We start from the raw sequence: 20591 nt of genomic DNA, 5'->3' as shown, positions 1-20591 counted from the left end.
ATGTGTATACACGTGAATGTGAGTGTATATACGCGAACGTGAATATATGTACGTGTGTGGATGTGCGCACTTATGTTTATGTGCGCGTATGTATATGACAAGTAATATAGCTTGAGATGTGAACGCGTGTGAGACTAGAAAAGGCTCCCACAAGTCGTTTCATGTGAATAAAAACTTGCTCTTTAGTAATTCTTCAGAGATCAGTGTAGTATCTGTTCTGACACTACACTTAAGAGTTAATTTATCCTTAGTTAATGGAGGGGAAACCCTTTTATACTAAGACAATTTTTATTTTTGGTTCTTCCAGAGTGTCCCTTTTTAGGGAGCTGATTTTCCCCCCACATTAAAAACGACCTTGTGTCACATTTTGCTTTCCTGAGGAAGTAAATAAATACTGTTAGAAAAAGAGGGTGGAGGATTCTAAAATTTCTCAAATCACAATTAACATGAGTCGGGTTCCTCAACTTGTCTTTATTCCTCAAACAAGAGCAAGGTAAGTTTGTTTTTTGTACACGGTCGAACGATAAAAGTGTCACCTTAAAGAAAACAACACTACAGCTTTATTTTAAAACTTTTATTAAAAAAATCAATTCAAATAACTTGATTATGTAGTAGAGTTGACATCTATTCAATGTAGCCGCCTTCAGCCTCAATCACTGCCTTGATACAGGTCCGAAACTAAGAGCATGCCTTTTTCACAAACGCCGGCAGAAGATCGTTGTAGGAGGTCATGTATGACCAAACGAAGTAGTCCAGCGTGTTCAGGTCAGGGGGGGGGCAGTAAGAGAAGGGTACAAAATGGTAGCACTCCATCTGAAGCCAAGCCTGGGTCTCTTTGGACTTTTAGGCTGGCGCCAAGTCCTGCTGCGACAGCCATGGTCTTCCAGTGGCCATCTGATTGCACCAGGTGATCACTACACACTTCAGCACATCCAGGTACACTTTGGTGTTGACTTTCAAGCCAACTTCAAAGATGTGAGGTGGCATGATGTGGCCCTCACCTGAAAGCACACCAAAGACCATAATCATAGCCAGAAACTTTGTTTTCGTCATGTCCCTGTTATTCATAGCAATCCAGCGATGCATTTTGAGGGTGCTGGCAATGGTCCTGTTGTCATAACTTGGATCGGTAGAGAGCATGAGTTGTACAGCGCCACATCTCCGAGCTCGCTCATTGAATATTACGTCACTTTCAGACATGATAAAAGGCTCCTATTGCCTTGAGATTTGTACACAACTGGCCAACTAGTAGATAATCTGCAACAGAAAAAGAAAACCGGTTTTCATCAAACAGAAATGGAATCATGGTGTCTTTTCTAGGGCAACAACTTTATCATTTCACCCTGTATATACAGGATATTCCAGTGTTATGCAACTGTTTGCCTCGATGTAGACTGAATGCAAGGGTTCCCAATCAGTGTGGCGCAGCACATTAGTGTGCATCAGAATGATAACTGGTGTGTCATGAAAAGATAGTATCTAGAAGCACTTTAATTTCATTTAATTTAATAAAGCAATTTAATTTCATTTAATTCAATAAAGCAATTTAATTTCATTTAATTTAATAAAGCAATTTAATTTAATTTAATTTAATAAAGCAATTTAATTTCATTTAATTTAATAAAGCAATTTAATTTCATTTAATTTAATAAAGCGATTTTATTTTATTTAATTTGATAAAGCCATTTAATTTTGTTTAATTTTAATAAAGCAATTTAATTTAATTTAATAATGCAATTTTATTTTATTTAATTCAATTAAGCAATTTAAGTTTATTTAATTTTTAAAAAGTCATTTTTTATATAATTTAATAAAGCAATTTAATTTTCTTTAATTTCATAAACCAATTTAATTTTGTTTTATTTAATAAACCAATTTAATTTAATTTAATAAAGCAATTTAATTTCATTTAATTTAATAAAGCAATTTCATTTTATTTAATTTAATAAAGCAATTTAATTTTATTTAATTTAATAATGCAATTTCATTTTATTTAATTTAATAAAGCAATTTAATTTTATTTAATTTAATAAAGCAATTATATTTTATTGAATTTATGTTGTGTCTGCACAAATAATTAACAAGAACACAAAAGTAAAGATATACAATAATATATTAGGAAGAAAAGTTATATGCATATTTACATGTCTTCAGACATACTTCAGTGGTGTGTTACATGTCTTACTGGAGGCAGCATAGGCGTCTTGCCTATTTGGCGGTCGTACCGAAGTCCCCTGGTATTGGTGATTACTACCTTTATATATCTCACTCACCCGCCTATGTTAATTAGTGGGCGTCTCCACAACAATTTAATAAAGCAATTTAATTTTATTTAATTTAATAAAGCAATTTAATTTTATTTAATTTAGTAAAGCAATTTAATTTCATTTAATTTAATAAAAGTCATTTAATTTTATACAATTTAATGAAGGTCCTTTAATTTTATATAATTTTAATAAAGCAATTTAATTTTATTTCAGTTTATAATGCAATTTTATTTTATTTAATTTAATGAAGCAATTTAATTTCATTTAATTTAATAAAAGTCATTTAATTTATTTAATGCTAATAAAGCAATTTAATTTTATTTAATTTAATAAAGCAATTTAATTTTATTTGATTTAATAAAGCGATTTAATTTTATTTAATTTAATAAAACGATTTAATTTTATTTAATTTAATAAAACAATTTAATTTTATTTAATTTAATAAAACAAGTTAATTTTATTTAATTTAATAAAAGTCATTTAATTTATTTAATGTTAATAAAGCAATTTAATTTTATTTAATGTCAATAAAGCAAGTATTTGATGAAACTGCAAGTAAGTCTTACTTGGTAACAAGTAGTGAAGCAGAGGGAATATGGTGAATAAAAAAGTGATTTCACGTGAATGGATAGTCTGGTGAAGGGTAAAATATCCAATAACGGTAAAATCCAAAAATCAACATCCAAAAAACTTGGTTAAGTTTCCATTTCCACAAGTAAAATCCAAGGGAATCGCGTAATTGGAAGATGGTCCAAAGTAATCCAAAAGGCAGAAATCCATGGAATAATTCACAAATGGAGGCAAGGAAAAGATGTGCGTTTTGCCATCTTGGATTATTTTGGTAAACTTAACTGTAATACTCATTTCATTTTATATATATATATATATATATATATATATATATATATATATATATATATATATATATACGTTTTATTTTTTATTACCGTATCTTTCTGTTAAGTTATTGTTTCAGCTACCCGGTCGTTTTTTTTTTGGCCGTCTGTAGCTTCCTCAGACTTTTAAGTTTTAAGGTAATAAAAAGTTTAAGGTAATAAAAGTTTAAGGTGATAAAAAGTTTAAGGTAATAATAAGTTTAAGTTTTAAGGTAATAAAATATAAAACGCATATTTGCTCTACAACAGTATTGAGCACTTTCTTCAGGTTTTTATTAATTACCATTTCTACTATATATATATATATATATATATATATATATATATGACGCACGTACACACACACACACATATATATATAGATCCACCAGCTACAAAACACTGGGTGTATGTGTGACATCATTGTGTAGCATAAAAATAGGTAGGAACACAGACATTGTTTTTTAATAACTGTCTGGTCACATCAGTCTCAAGTGATTTTCTTCTCTGTCTGTTCTACCCTAGCCTGTCTTTGACTCCTATCTCTCCCAGGGACCTCCGAGTGACCAACTGCCCCCGACTGTGGCCAGTTCACAACTGCCATCAAAAGTCCAATTTAACTCTCAACTCTGCCTGTCATTGACCATTGCCAAAATGCTCCCAATCGTTATCAACCAGACACTGTCGTAAATGGATCACAGGTTAATTTTTCCATCCTTTTGATACAGTTATTGTTACACCTTGACCAACAATTCCATGTCAAATTATTTTTGTCTACTCCGGTGAATAACTTCTTATCTGTTGTCTTTTCACCAACCCTATTTCCTATTTCTTTTGTTACCCGATAAACTTACTTCCTTTTCTTTTGTTACGTTATCTTTATCCTTTTTTTTCTTTTACTTCTTAACATTTGGGGTGGGGTGGGGTGGGGGCGCTTATAGTATCACACGATTTCTGGATCGGAAAGAGTAATGAAAAAAAAATCATAAGCATTACAAAAAAAAAAAAAAAAAAGAAAAAAAAAAGAAAGAAAAAAAGATAGAAAGAAAGAATATCATTTTCATTTTATTACTATTTATGGTTCAGGAGTTTTAAGAACTTGAAATTTGTCCAAAACTCCTGGAACATCTGTATCATTGTTACACAGCTGTTTTCAAATAATTACACTGTGCAACAAATTTGAATTGAAAAAAAAGTACAAGACATATAAGATCTGTTTCGGTGTAAGAAAAGTATGCTGATTCCAAATCTGACATTTATTTCTCTGGATTAGGTACCATTTTCATGTACTTTATTATTAATTATTTTGAAAATAAAAACACCGAATTCACCAGTTTAAACAACATTTGTCCTCTTAACTCTCTTGTGTAGAGTGTCATCATCCTTTTTTAAATCCCAGCAGTAGTCTGCCAACATACCAGTGTTCCATTTTCCTTTAAAACGTTTTTCTATTAATGAAATATCTTGATGGAACCTTTCGCCATGTTCATCACTCACATGGCCAAGATTCTCAGCAAAAAAATCCAAATGAGAGTGGAGCACATGAACTTTTAGAGACATGTTACATCCCATATCATGAAAATGATGCAATAGATCATTCACAACTTGCACATAGTCTTCTGAACGATGTTTTCCCAGGAAGTTATCACAAACTTTCTTGAATGACTCAAAGGCACATTTTTCTTTTCTCGTGAGATGTGTGTTAAAAGTTTTATCAAGAACAATTTTTCGAATTTGGGGACCTATGAAGATACCTTCTTTTATTTTAGCTCGACTTAATGAAGGAAACTTTTCTGCAAGATATGCAAATGCCAAGGAATCCTTGTCTAGTGCTTTCACAAACTGCTTGAACAAACCGAGTTTAATATGCAAAGGTGGTAAATGGATTCTATCACTTTGCAGAAGTGGTTTGTGTTTGATGTTATGTTTTCCTTGCTCAATTTCATCTCTAGCAGGCCAGTGCTTGCGTACATAGTGTTCAGCTCTTGCTCTAGAGTCCCATAAGCACAAGAAGCAACACAATTTAGTATAGCCTGGCTGAAGGCCAGTGAGCATGGCTATAACCTTGAAATCTGCACAAGCATGCCATTTATGGACTTCATAATGTATGTTTGCTAAAATTGTTTTTAAATTTTCATATGATTCTTTCATGGTTGTGCTGTAAGCTATAGGAACAGATGGCAGGGTGTTCCTATTGTGAAGCAAAACAGCTTTTATGCTTTCCTTGGATGCATCTAAGAAAAGTCGCAAATTGGTGTTATCATATTGTATTTCCAGCTGTTCAAAAAGTCCAACAATGTCATTGCAGAAGCATAAATCATCTGTCAAAGTGAACAAAACATGCAAGTTTTGTGCACGTTTTCTGTACAATGTTATTTTCACACCTTTTCTAAGAAGATTTCGTTCTTTAAGCCTTGATGCAAGAAGTTCACTTTTGTCTTTGGTTAAATAAAGATCTCTGCATAAGTCATTTAGAGCATCTTGAGAAAATAATATTGGTTTATTATTGCTTTCTGAATCAGAAAATTCTACTGTTTCATCACTGTAATGTTCATCCCCACTGCTTGAACTCCACATTTCCTGATCAGGGGGTTTTGGTACAGGTAATTCTTTTGAGTGCTCAACTGGGCGCATTGCTGATTGCAAATTTGGGTAAGCAATGTGTTTCTTTTTTTTTTTTTTTGCTGTTGTACAGCCCGTATAGTCTTGCTGACAAAAATAGCAATCATTAGAATGATCTTTCTGCTCTCGCCAAATCATTGGCACACCAAACTTCATGTGAACATTCTTTTTTGCATACCATGCGCTCAATGTTTTCACACATGTAAGGCAACAGGCATGAGGAGCCCATGACTTGTCTTGGTCTCCTATATCAAAATGAAAGTACGCCTTGTACAATTTCTTGATATGGCTGGTAATGCTGCGCCTTTCTTTAGCAAATGTTAATTCGCCACATATGTAGCAGAATTTGCTTGGATCATTTTTGCACTGTCTTGAAGTCATCGTCAAAGCCTATACTGCATCTAAAGAATAAAGACAAGAAAAAAGTAAATTGTTTTATAAAGAAAAATAAGGATTCCATAATGTGAACATGTTAAGCCATTATAAACGCACACTAGCAAGTTATTAGATTCTTTCGTACATAAAGTAAGGGGTTGATAAAATTTCATTTCTATTTTTTGCATTTAATTTAGTAAATTTTCAGAAAAGAATGTATAAAATGCCCCTTTATGTTTAAAACATTAAAATACACAATAATCCGGTCTTTATTGTAGTTTTTAGTTAAAAAATACTTTATTAAATGAATAACCCTCAGATTTTTTCCCCGTGCCCTACAAATAAGGTTCCGCGGCTTTAGCTTCTTTTTCTTGATTTTTTTAGCCTACATTAAAAAATGCCTTTCTTGAAGAATACCATGGCTTTTCGGAAGGTGGTGAACACCAAACCATGTGCTACAGCATTATGTTTTTACTTTTGAAAAAGTTAGCCCTTGGTCTAGAAAATATTATGCTAACCAAGCTAGCTCTGTCATCTAGCTCTCTTAAATCTGGAAAAATAGCTTATTTCGGCTGACTTTAGCAAATAAATGATTCAAATAAATGGTGGAATCTTTCTATGCAATCCGAATTGGAAGCTTTATCTGAAAATAATACATATGAAATGGTACCAAAACCAGAGGATAAGAATATAATTTCTTCTCGCTGGGTTTTTACCAAAACAATCAGGGCCTCTCAGAGTGAAATTTTTAAAGCAAGATTTGTTGCAAAAGGTTTCCCCAAATTTCTGGGGTCGAATATTTTGCCACAGTCTCACTAACGACAAATTTAATGACAATTGGAATTTTATTGCAACTTGTCGCTCAGTACAATTTAAATATACATCAAATGGATGTAAAAAATTCTTATTTAAATGTTTCGCTTGACTGCGAGATTTATATTTAACCCCCCCCCTCCCCGTAGGGACTTAAAATGAAAAATAAAAATTTCGTATGGTCAAAAACAAAGCACTCACAATTGGAATCTAATACTCCATAATTATTTAATAGAACAAAAATCCAGGCAGTGTCCCATAGACACATGCATGTATGGCAAAAATATAGGTAGTAAATTGTTGCTTTTGGTTTTTTGGGTTAACGATATATTACTTATCTCAAATTGTGACAACACTTTAAAAGATTTTAAAAATAAATTGAATAAAAAATTTAAAATGGCCGATCTTTGACAGTTATCATGGTTCCTTGGTATAAAGTTTACTTGTGAAAATGAAACTATAACAATGAACCAATCACGGTACATTGACAAAATCCTGCTTAATGCAAGATTCCAAACCACGTATAACTTCCTTTGATATAAATAAGAATATAGAGACCGAAACTTAATTAATACGTGATCGATTATACAGAGAAATTATTGGAAGTCATATCTATTTGATGACTCCCACTAAACCTGACGCATGTTACACTGCAACAAAGCTATCTCAAAATTTATCCAATGCAACAATTAAGGACTTAACTCATGCAAAACTTGTCCTTCATTCCAAGGAACAATCTTTAGTATTTAAAAAGTCGACATATCCCCTAAATTTAGAGGGATTTTCAGATTTAGATTGGGGTAACTCTGAGGATAGAAAAAGTATAACGGGATACTGTTTTAGATTGTTAAAGACTGGAAAACTAAAAAACAACAAATTGTTTTACCTCTGAAGCAGGGTTTTTTTTACACTTTCACACTCAGGCCAAGAAGCTATTTTTCTAAACACCCTTCTTAAGTGTTTTTTAAAATCAGACCTAAAAAAAAAACAAAACAAAAAAAAAACAGTAGCTTGTGACAACCATAGTATTTTATCGTTTACTTTGTAGCAGGGGGGATGACGAATAAGACAGGAGAATAGAGAGCTTGTGACAACCATAGTATCTTATTAGCAAATAATTCTATGATTCATCAAAGGTCGAAGCATACTGATATCAAATATCATTTCATAAGAAATGAAATCAGTAAAAAATCTATTACTCTTAATTCCATAGAATCTGAAAATAATATTGCTGACATCTTTACTAAACCAAGATTAGATTAAAACATTTTATCACTGAACTTTTTGGAATTTAATTTTGAATAAATCTGTTTTCAGAAACACAAAATGAGAAGGCGAAATACAAAAAATTAAAAATAAATAAATAATAAATAAAATTGTAAATTGTCCCAGGTACGATGATAAACTACAATCATTTTTTTCTTGTCTTTCTAACCAAATTAACAAACTAAAAATATCTAACAGAATGTTTAAAGTTTTTGTTTAACAAAAAAAAAAATGATATTTTCTTCCTTCTTCAGAAAATCCTCTTAAAAAAACAAAAACACAGTTGTATGTATATTTGAAAAATGTGTATATCTGTATGTATATTTAAAAGATGCGTATATCTGTATGTATTTGTATATATATTTGAAAATCATGTATATCTGTATTTGTATATATATTTTGAATGTATAGATTCCTGTACTGAGCACTCTTTAATAATCACACGAGTTTCATAGGATTTACATCGATACAACCGTTATATATATATATATATATAAGAGCAAATAGTTAATAAAACATGTTAAAAACACTTTAAAAAAAGAGTTAAACACATATTTAATCTGAAAAGGAAACACTTAATAAGTGGATAGTCCTTAATCCGTGGAGTTTCAAAGAAATACTTTCCTTCTCATCAGAGGATAGGAATTAGCAAAATGCGGGATCAGATTTTGCATACAAAAGTATTTGATGAAACTGCAAGTAAGTCAAAGATCTTACTTGATAACAAAAAGTGAAGCAGAGGGAATATGATGATTTCACGTGAATGGATAGTCTGGTGAAAGGTAAATTATCCAATGACGGTAAATTTAATTGTAATTTTTATTTTATAATATATATATATATATATATATATATATATATATATATATATATTCAGGCAAACATTGTTAAAAATAACAGAAAGCTTCTGTTTAGTGATACCTTTTTTATTTTTAAACTTTTTTGTATTATCACTTTTGTATATATATTGAATGTATAGATGTAAGGTTCAAGCATTTTTTTTCTTGAAATGTCTGCGGTTTTTAACTTTTCGTGAAATCATCTTCACATCCTCAGGAAAGTATGTAAGGAATTAGTAATTGTAGTAAATGGGGGTGTGAGTGAGGGTCGTTGGACTGCTGACTCCAGTAGAGGAGTTGGTGTGGTAGAGGGAAGTGAGAATGGCCTTCCATTCTAAGGTAAATGGCAGGGACAATAGAGTGTGGGGAAGGAGGAGGAGTTATGCGAAGCATTTGAGTATATTGGTACTATTCTGAAATGTGACCTGATTTAAGGTAGGTTTTTGCGTTTTGATATATATAGGTCTCTAAGCTTTTCAGTTTTTTATGATTGTTTCATGTTTTTCAGTTTTTTATGATCGTTTCATTTTGGTGTTGTTGACTGTGATTGGAAGTGGACATTTTTATTTTACTGAAACGTTGATATTATTTTTTTGCTAGCATTTTTGTTGCAGTAAATTATAGGATTAAATCACTCCCCCCCCCTCCGTTTACACATGCGCACATACAAAAAAGACATTTTTTTTTTACCTTCGAGATTTATCTTTGCCCAGTTTCAGAAAAAAAAAACTTTTTTGTCATCTGGAAAAGATACCAATATGGAAGATTTTAAGGTCATAATTACACAATTGCTCAAAGCTCAGATGACTCACCAACAACAATTGGAGAAAAGTTTGAAAGATCAAATTCAACAACAAATACAGCGACAACAGATCTTGGAGGAGAAATTGCTTCTGAAACAGAAGGAAGAAGATGAGAAATTGCTACTTCAATAGAAGAGACACAAGGAATTATTTTTTTAAAATGTTGAATAAGACGGAACACAGTGATGCCAGCATTCGATACATTTAACTACCTACCTGAGCAGGATATGACGTAGACGCTTTTTTATAGGAGATACGACGATTTATTCACTCTTGACTGCCAAGAGTGGAGCAACGCCAAAAAAGTTTGCCTACTTCTATGGAAGCTAGAGATCACAAAACACGGTAAGTTCGTTGACTATATTTTACCTAAGAAGACGAGTGAGCTCGAATTCTTTGAAGCAGTTAAGCTCTTATCTGAACTCTTCAGCCCAAACAAGACACTTTTTCATAAGAGATGAAAGTGTTTCAATCTGACAAAATGTAACAGCGAAGACCATCTCACCTTCGTGTCTATTGTTAACAAACACTGTGACGATGTTCGGTTCGGAAAAGAAAGGTCACCGATCCATTAATGATCCGTCCTAGACGTAAAAAGTACTAGCAGCTTTTACGAACAAAAAGCTAAGGATGGGGGTATTGGGGATGCACCTATGTTACTAGTAATAATGAACTATCCTATTACGTCACTTGCGTCCATGATGTCACTTCTGGATACGAGAAGCAGTTCATGAGAGAGTCGGACACGGACACGCGAAGCGGATGGTCGTTCACAACTAGTCTGGCCATGAGCCAAGATATTGTTCAATTTTATGCATTTTTTTATGCATATTTAATTATTAATGTGTCATTCTTGTCATTTATTCAACCACTGACACCACAACACTATGTTAAATCATTTTTCATTTACCTATGTTTTTGTTTTTTATTAAGGCCGGAAGCCACTCGAGGATAAGGGTTATTGCATGTACAGTAATCGATGGGATAACATCATAGTAATCGTTAGTAATGGAGATTTGATAAAGTGTCTTACTTAAGGGGGATGTAACACCTTTTCTGATGGAGTTGACTGGGATCCCTTTTGTCTGGAAACTTCGGCTCAGATCGTCTGTTTCTTCTCAGAGGGTCGTTACATTGAATCCTGTATGCTGAAAGTAAATATCAAAGCTGCAGGCGGAAAGAAAAACAGACACGTGAAATTCTACTCTACAATGGTTTTACAAATATTGTTCAGTTCTTAGTAAGTTTTCAAAAGTCCCAATCTCTCTTCACAGACAGGTGGAGGAGGGGTCACGTCTTCAGGGAATGGGTGGTTACTTCGATTTTCACACACAAACTCTTGCTAGAACTGCTTCGAAACTGACTAATTTTCGCGTGACATTAGTATTAATACTGGTTTATATAGTCGGGGTGGAAGTCTCCCTAGCCAATCAGATCACGCCACAAAATTACGGGGAAAAAAACAGACCGCGGGCATGCGATTCAGCCACGATCTGAGATTGTCAAGGCCAGATAGTGTTATGTTATTGTTCTAAGTTCCTGTCATCAATTTTAAATGCAAAATATATCTCTCTGACTTCCAAAGAATATTTATTTTGACAATGAAATAAAATATATATTTATATTCTCTATTTTAAATCCTCAGGATATCTGCCGTTAGCCGGGATTGATTAAAGCTATTTTAGCATACCCGGCTCCCCTATGAGGGCAAACCGCTCCCTCAGGTTGATCACGTTACAGGTGGTTTATCAGGAATTTGTTTATGTTAGACTTGAAGACATCCAAGTTGTAGTCCGGTGGAAAACAGGCAAACGGAAGAGAGTTCCACAGGCATGCACTTTTAAGAAAGAAGCTTTGTTCATGGAATCTACGTTTTGATTTAGGCACAGATAAAGAATGGGGAAAATTATTGACAGTGATTTCAGTTAGGCGGGTGTTTTTCGTGAAAGATTGGTGAGGGGGGACCAGAGATTGAAGCTCAAACAAGCACCTGCCATGGAAGTAACGATAAAACAAAGACAGACTTGCAACGTCTCTTCTGTGAGAGAGAGGTTGCAGGGAAGAAAAAAGGGCATCCCCCACTAAACCACGAAGTCTATTTTGTACTCTGTCAAGGCAGGATAGGCTGTTTTAGCAGCTCCTGTCCAGATGTAGCAGCAGTACTCCATCCTTGGACGTACTTGGCTTTTATATAGATAGAGAATTGCATCAGCAGTGAGATATTTTCTGGAGCGGTAGAAGGATCCCACCATCTTTTCAGCGACCTTGGCAACAGATTTGATGTACATGTTCTATTTCAGATCAGAAGTAAAGGTCAATACCAGAAGCTTGTCGAAACATGGAGCCTCCCCAAGACGAGATCAATCCATTTCAATTAATGCCAGATGGGGATCAGAGCGTTGATGATGTAAAGATAGAAGCTTGGTTTTAGATGCATTAAAAGTAACCAGCCACCTCTTCCCCCACTGTACCACACACTCAAAATCAGATAAAATGATTTTTCTGTTACTTATGTAAAATCATTTTCTTTTACCTATGTTAAATTATTTTTCTTTTACCTATGTTAAATGCTTTTAATTTTACCTATGCTAAATCATTTACTTTTACCTATGTTAAATAAATTTTCTCGTAACTATGTTAAATCGCTTTCTTTTATTTAAGTCAAATCATCTTTTATTTACCTATGCTAAATCATATTTTACCTATGTAAAATCATTTTCTTTTACTTGTGTCAAATCATTTTTTTACCTATGTAAAATCATTTTCTTTTACTTATGTTAAATTATGTTTTTTACCTATGTAAAATCATTTTCCTTTTACCTATGTTAAATTATTTTTATACCTAATGTTAAATCATTTTTCCCCGATGTTAAATCATTTTTATCAATGTTTAATCTTTTTACATTTGCCTATGTTAAACTATTTTTTACCTATATATAATCATTTTTCTTTTACCTATGTTAAATCATTTTTTTACCTATGTAAAATCATTTCTCTTTTACCTCTGTTAAATTATTATTTTTTACCTATGTAAAATCATTTTTCTTTTACCTCTGTTAAATTATTATTTTTTACCTATGTAAAATCATTTTTCTTTTACCTATCTTAAATTATTTTTTGTTACCTATGTTAAATCATTTTCCCTGGTGTTAAATCATTTTTTAATAATGTTAAATCTTTACATTTGCTTATGTTAAACTATTTTTTACCTATGTAAAATCATTATTTTACCTATGCTAAATCATAATTTACATATGTAAAATCACGTCCCTTTTGCCCAATTTTAAATTATTTTCTTTTTACTTTTTTATTTACTTATGTCAAATAACTTTTCTTTTATCTGCATTAAAACATTTTCATTTTTCTTTTATGCATAAATAATTTTTTATTTACCTCTGTTAAATCATTTTTTTTACCTATGTATAAATTATTTTTTATTTTATTATAATTTAACATAAAGTATTTTTCTTTTACATATATTACAATCATATTTCATTTACCTATGTAAAATCATTTTTTACCCATGTTTAATCATTTTTTACCCATGTTTAATCATTTTTTTTACCCATGTTTAATCATTTTTTATTTAACTATGTAAAATCATTTTTTACCTATGTATAATCATTTTTTTACCCATGTTTAATCATTTTTTATTTAACTATGTAAAATCATTTTTTACCTATGTATAATCATTTTTTTACCCATGTTTAATCATTTTTTATTTACCTATGTAAAATCATTTTTTATTTAACTATGTAAAATCATTTTTTATTTAACTATGTAAAATCATTTTTTATTTAACTATGTAAAATCATTTTTTATTTAACTATGTAAAATCATTTTTTATTTAACTATGTAAAATCATTTTTTATTTAACTATGTAAAATCATTTTTTATTTAACTATGTAAAATCATTTTTTATTTAACTATGTAAAATCATTTTTTATTTAACTATGTAAAATCATTTTTTATTTAACTATGTAAAATCATTTTTTATTTAACTATGTAAAATCATTTTTTATTTACCTATGTAAAATCATTTTTTATTTAACTATGTAAAATCATTTTTTATTTAACTATGTAAAATCATTTTTTATTTAACTATGTAAAATCATTTTTTACTCATGTTTAATCACTTTTTATTTACCTATGTAAAATCATTTTTTACCCATGTTTAATCACTTTTTATTTACCTATGTAAAATCATTTTTTACTCATGTTTAATCACTTTTTATTTAACTATGTAAAATCATTTTTTACCCATGTTTAATCACTTTTTATTTACCTATGTAAAATCATTTTTTACCCATGTTTAATCATTTTTTACCCATGTTTAATCATTTTTTATTTAACTATGTAAAATCATTTTTTACCCATGTTTAATCATTTTTTACCCATGTTTAATCATTTTTTATTTAACTATGTAAAATCATTTTTTACCTATGTATAATCATTTTTTTACCCATGTTTAATCATTTTTTATTTAACTATGTAAAATCATTTGTTACCTATGTATAATCATTTTTTTACCCATGTTTAATCATTTTTTATTTAACTATGTAAAATCATTTTTTACCCATGTTTAATCATTTTTTTTACTCATGTTTAATCATTTTTTATTTACCTATGTAAAATCATTTTTTACCCATGTTTAATCATTTTTTTACCCATGTTTAATCATTTTTTATTTACCTATGTAAAATCATTTCTTACTCATGTTTAATCATTTTTTTACCCATGTTTAATCGTTTTTCATTTACCTATGTTAAATCATTATTTTACCTGTTAAACATTTTTCATTTACCTATTTCAAATCATTTTCCTTTTACCAATGTTTAATCATTTTTTATTTACCTATGTAAAATCATTTTTTACTCACGTTTAATTATTTTTCCTTTTACCTAAGTCAAATCATAATTCGTTTCTTGATGTTAAATCATTTTTCTTTTGCATATAATAAATCATTTCTCTTTTACCTATGTCAAATCATTTTTTTTTTACCTATGTTAAATTATTTTTATTTTCTATATGTAAAGTGATTTTTCGTTTACCTATGTAAAATCATTTTCGTTTTACCAATTAAGTCATTTTCATTTACCGATGTTAAATCATTTTTTATTACTTATGTTGAATCATTTTTTTACCTAGGTTAAATTTGTTTTTATTTTACTAATGTTAAATACTTTTCCATTTTCCCTATGTTAAATCATTTCATTTTACATATGTTAGATCACTTTTCTTTTTGCCTATGTTTAATTATTTTTCCTTTGCATATATAAAGTCATTTTTTCTTTACTGGTGTTAAATTATTTATCTTTAACCTGTGTTAAATTATTTATCTTTAATACTTGATATTTTTAAAAGATTTTTTAAAAAAATCTAAATTATGTTTGCATTAAATAACTGTTACCAATAAAGCAGAAGTTATTCCATTATTTTTCAAAAATGTGCTTTTTTATGTTGTTTGGGCTTTTCAGGATCTAGGGACCTCTAAAACTGAAAAGGTGGGATTTTGCTGTTTGTCGGGTTAGCGGAAGGTATGTACATTGAGGGAGCAAAATTGCTATGAGTTCATCATAGCGCATTCAATTAAAATGCTTGTAATCTCTCTTGGACAGGATACAAAATGTAGTCTCTAACCTAATGGGTCCCACATTGTTTATGAAGCACTAGCATCTGTCGCATCCCTACAGTGTTTCACTCCTGTGCTTGTTTTGCCAGTAGTTCCACAAATACCCCCCAATGAATTCTACTAGCAGCAAATTTCCATCCCTTCACTGTAGAGATTCTAGATTCTAGAAATCTTTCTATTCTAATAGCTTATTTGGAATTCTTTCTTCTCCGTTTCCATGAATGCAGAAATTCATGCAATATGCAGATATTTAAATGTAATGTGAACAAACGTTTTTGCTGCATATCTTCTCACTTAGGATAACCTCTATAAATTTAGCTTCTAATCACGTTGCAATGGTAGAATACTTTCTTTAGGAGAAATAAAAGTATAATATATATATATATATACTAGCATTTCAGCCCGGCGTTGCCCGGGTGTTTGGAGGTGTATGCTGAGCAAAAAAAAAAAAAAGAGTAAATTCTTTTTTAATTTGACCCCTATTATGACCCCTTAAAATTTATAGTTTCGGGCTCAAATCACTTTATTAAGTTAGATCCAGGTTCAAGGAACCTATATCTAAAATTTCAAGTGTCTAGACCCAAAATTGTCGGAGGAGTTTGGTAGAGTTCTTAAAGGTCAAATCGTTGAAATTTGACCCCCTAACAGCCAAATTTCTGGCTGACACCCGTCACATCGATTTTCCCAAATCTCAGTACCCGGTATTTCAAATTTCGAGTCTATAGACTAAAAATTGACAGAGTTATTGCGTAGGGAAATGTACACAGACAGACAGACAGACACGTTCACTTTTATATATATATATATATATATATATATATATATATATATATATATATATACACACACACACACTCACGTTCACTTCTAACAAGGCATATTGCCACTTGGATGTAAGGAGCTATTATTTGGAACCGTGCCTAGGAAAGATTAACAACATGTTGGTTTACATTACATTTAAATATCAGTACAGTCAAGGAAGCAGGTAGTAGGAAGGGAATTCCAAATTTACCTGTTGAGGGAAGAAACTATTAGAGTAGAAGGTTTTCTGGCATTTAGGGACCTCCACAGTGAAGGGGTGTGATTTTGTTGCTAAGCAGGTTTGTCAGGAATATGCACGTTGAGGGGCACAAGCGCAACGAGTTCATCAGAGCACATTCCATTAAAATACTTGTAAAACAGGCACAGGGATGCAACATTGCAGCGATGGGACAGGGGTTAGAGCTTAGTTGACAAAATGGGATTGAGAGAGAACCAAGTAAAGCAGGAAAAAAGAAAGGAAAAGAAAGACAAGAAATGAGATAAAGTGAGAAAAAAGATTTTAAAAAATGGAAAAAAAAGAAGACGTAAAAGACGAAAGAAGACTGTCTCAGCATGTTAATAATCATAATGATGATGAAGGAAGAAGAAGAAGAAGAAGAAGAAGAAGGCACTTTGGCTTTTATTTGGCGGAAGTGTGCAACAATTTGGCCTGTTGTAGGCAAAAAAAGAAATAGAAAAACATAATTTAAGAAGGGAAAAAAGGGAAACAAGAGGGGGTGGTTAAAGGATAGATAGAGCGAGTAAAGAAGAGAGAGAGAGAGAGAGAGAGAGAGTGTGTGTGTGTGTGTGTGTGTGTTTGAAAGAGAGCTTTAAGAAAAAGAGAAGAGAGAGACAGACAGATCTCGTAAAAAAGAGAACCTAGTAAAGGAGAAAGAGAGAGAAAGAGAGAGAGAGAGAGATATATATAAGATGTGTGTGTGTGTGAGAGAGAGAGGTTGTGTTTAAAGAAGAGAGAGTAAAAGCGAGAAATAAAATTAGTTACAGGAGAAAGAAAGATAAAGAGAGAGAGAGAGAGAGAGAGAGAGAGAGTAAAGGAAAGAGCCAATGTGTGTGTGTGTGTGTGTGAGAGAGAGAGAGAGAGAGAGAGAGAGAGAAATCAGTATTGCGGCTGATGTGAGGAGAGCCAGTCTGAACTGGGACTCGCTGGACGCCATACCAGCAAACCAGCACAGCTGAAGTGATGGTTGTGGACTTTTACTTATTCTTATTATGCCGTAAGTAAATCATTTCAACAACAATTATTTACCAGTAACAAAAGCATCCGCAACGAATCTCTCCTCCAACAAATATATTTGTTCCGTTGCTGCATCCTTTCATGTCTCCATCCACGCGAACTTGTTCTTCTTCTTCATCGTTAGAAGCATCGTTTTTACGTATAAACGGTGACTATAGAAAAGGTTGAATATCACGGAAGAATTTTTTTTTTTTAACCATTCTTCTTGGTATATATATATTTATTAATATATATCTTTCATTGTGATGGTGAATGTTTTGGTATATGTGCAATTCAAATTAAATGGAATTAAATAAATAAAATTCCAAACTCGTCGAAGTCTTCAAAAGACTCGTAGACTCTAAAAGAGTCTTTCTGGAAGGAAGAATGTTTTGCTGTATTTTTTTTTCTCTCTTGTGCGTGGTGAATTCTTTTATGATCTTAAATTTCAGATTTCAAAATAGAATGACACGTAGAAACTTAGATTTAAAAATAAAATAAAATAAAACGATATTTTTTTTAAAAATTGATATCTTCATAAATTGTAAATGTCTGCATTCGTTTTGAATGCACGAATGATATTTATTGCTAAGATCCGTTTCGTTGTTTTTACAAAATATTAAAATAAATAAAAACGATACTTACACAGAATACGGACCGTGCTATTGTATTTTAATATTTTATTTATTTATTTTATTTTTTAGATTAAATTCAATTTTCATGGTGTTCTTTATTTATTAAATTGTTAGATGAAAGTACAGACTGAGAATCGTTAAAAAAAACAAAAACACCATCCCCATATCAAGAATGTGTTTCTAAATAATAACGTTATTTCAGTACGGTCCGTATACTGCATAAGTACCCCCCCCAAAAAAAAAACAAACCTGCTCTTAGATTTAAAGAGCATTGGGTACTTCTGCATCTATGTTACCGTATTGAAATAATAACGTTATTTAGAAACCCATTCTTAATATGAGGAGGGGAGGATATTTTGTAACTATTCTATACTTCCACCTAACAATTTGATAAATATATCGTAAAAAGTGAATTTAACTTGAAAACACTATAGCGCGGTAACTTAGATGCATAATCACCAAGCACTGCATATTTATTACTTATGTATTATCGGTACTCATGCAGAGAGTGATCCGTGCTGAAATAACGTTATTATTTAAAAAGCCATTCTTAACACGGGGAGGGTGTTTTGTACATATTCTGTACTTTAACGTTACAATTGAATAAAAAAAACATTTCATAAAACTTTAATTAAACATGGAAATACGATTTAAAAATAGTGCGGATCACTCTCTGCATTAGCTCCGTATTATCTACCAAATTCAAATGACAAATGTGGCATTGATTGGGATTTAAAAAATTTCTTTACAAACGAAATGTTTATATTTTTCAATAAATACTACAGGTGGGTGAATGGATTTATAATGCGACTATATTTATTTATTGACAAAACATTTAATAATAATAATAAAAAAAAAACATAAAAATAAATGGGACTCGTGCAGAATACTGACCATGCTAATTTTTTTTTTTTTTAGATAGGATTTAAGTTAAATTTAATTTTTATGCTGTCTTTCATTTATTAAATTGTTAGGTGAAAGCACAGAATATTTAACAGGTTCTCCTCCAGTCCTCCTCCACCGTCCCCCGCCCCCATAGATATGAAATGTTGCTATTTACTTATTTGTTTATTTACAAAATATTTAATAAAAACATAAAATAAATGGCACTTATGCAGTTGACGGACCGGAGTATTTTTTTAGATAAGATTTTCAAGTTGAATTCAATTTTTACGGTGTATTTTATTTATGAAATTGTTAGATGAAAGTACATAATCGTTAACAAACACCATCCACATGTCAGAATGTGTTTCTAAATAATAACGTTGTCCCTATTTACAATGCCTCCACACCGGACAGAGTTAGACACCAGGGTCGTTTAATGTGGAGAAAAGGAACAAAAAAAATAAATTGTCTCAGTCGTGAAAGATTTCTCCTACACTAACAGAGAACAAGAAATTGAAGTGTATTTTGACCCAAAGGCCAAGAATCGATAATAACGTTGTCTTTTGTTTATTAAATTGTTAGGTGAGAAAGTACAGACTAATTAACAATGGCTCCTCCACCGTCCCCCATGTTTATAATAAATAATAGCGTTATTGGTGCTTATGCACTTATGTTACCGTGCCATTTTTTTTTTTTTTTTAAATAGTGTTTTCGAGTTAATGATATCGTTCTTTTATTATGAAATTGTCAGGTGCAAATGCACCGCAGGCGCAGCGCAGAATAGTTACAAAAAGCCACCCCCTCTCCATGTTAAGAATAGCTTTCTAATTATTTTTTTTTTATTTATTTCGGCACAGTATAATCTAAGTGCATAAGTGCCACGTTACAATTTCAGCACGGCCCGTATTCCGCATAAGTACCAAATAAATAAGCCACTCTCATTTTTGTGGTCATTTTCGTCTTTTAATCAGGAGGTCATTCACCTTTCTTTGCAAAATTCTATAGCCTTTTTAACTCGATAACTATTTTGCTAAAAGGAACGATACGGTTCGGTTCATATTGACACGATCATATCTTTTTTCTTTACTTTTTGTTTTTTCGAATATGGTTTACACAAACGATGTTTTGGTAGTAATTGTCCTCTTCATTTACACAGTAAAACGCACTGTGTACACGTTTAAAACGCACCGTGTACACAGCTGAACGAACACAGTGCGAGTGCAATCAATTTCATACAACAACTGAGTTCACAACACGAAATGAATATTCTCTCCTCTTTCGTTCCAATATTATCTTTTAGTTCGTACTTGTGCACTTTACGAGCCATGCTCTTTTTTCTTTTTTTTTTTTTTTGGCGGACGTTGGGAATCTGAGCCTTACCTTATAAATTCCACAATTTTCACTTTTTTAAACTTTTCTCTTGTTAATATCATCCAATAGAGACTTATGTATCCGATAATTAAAAAAAAAAAAATACTTTTTAAAAATCATTTTTTATTTTTTTTTTACTCTAAAATAACTGGACGTAACTCAGCGTTTACTAA

At 31.3% G+C, this 20591-nt stretch overlaps 1 protein-coding gene across 1 annotated transcript in view; it reads left to right on the top strand.

Moving 5' to 3' along the window:
* Positions 1-16899: 16899 nt before the first annotated feature.
* Positions 16900-20591, top strand: part of LOC145247967 (alpha-1,6-mannosylglycoprotein 6-beta-N-acetylglucosaminyltransferase A-like) — a 322486-nt gene continuing 318794 nt past the window's right edge. Inside the window, exon 1 of the mRNA XM_080109617.1 lies at positions 16900-17528. Within this exon, the coding sequence (XP_079965743.1) occupies positions 17524-17528 (5 nt within the window). The 5' untranslated portion in view covers positions 16900-17523. The remainder of the gene's footprint in view (positions 17529-20591) is intronic.

Source organism: Euprymna scolopes, chromosome 26, assembly GCF_053919585.1.
Source record: "Euprymna scolopes isolate OS-2025 chromosome 26, ASM5391958v1, whole genome shotgun sequence".
Classification (NCBI taxonomy): Eukaryota; Metazoa; Mollusca; class Cephalopoda; order Sepiida; family Sepiolidae; genus Euprymna; species Euprymna scolopes.
This window is presented reverse-complemented; position numbering and strand designations above follow the sequence as displayed.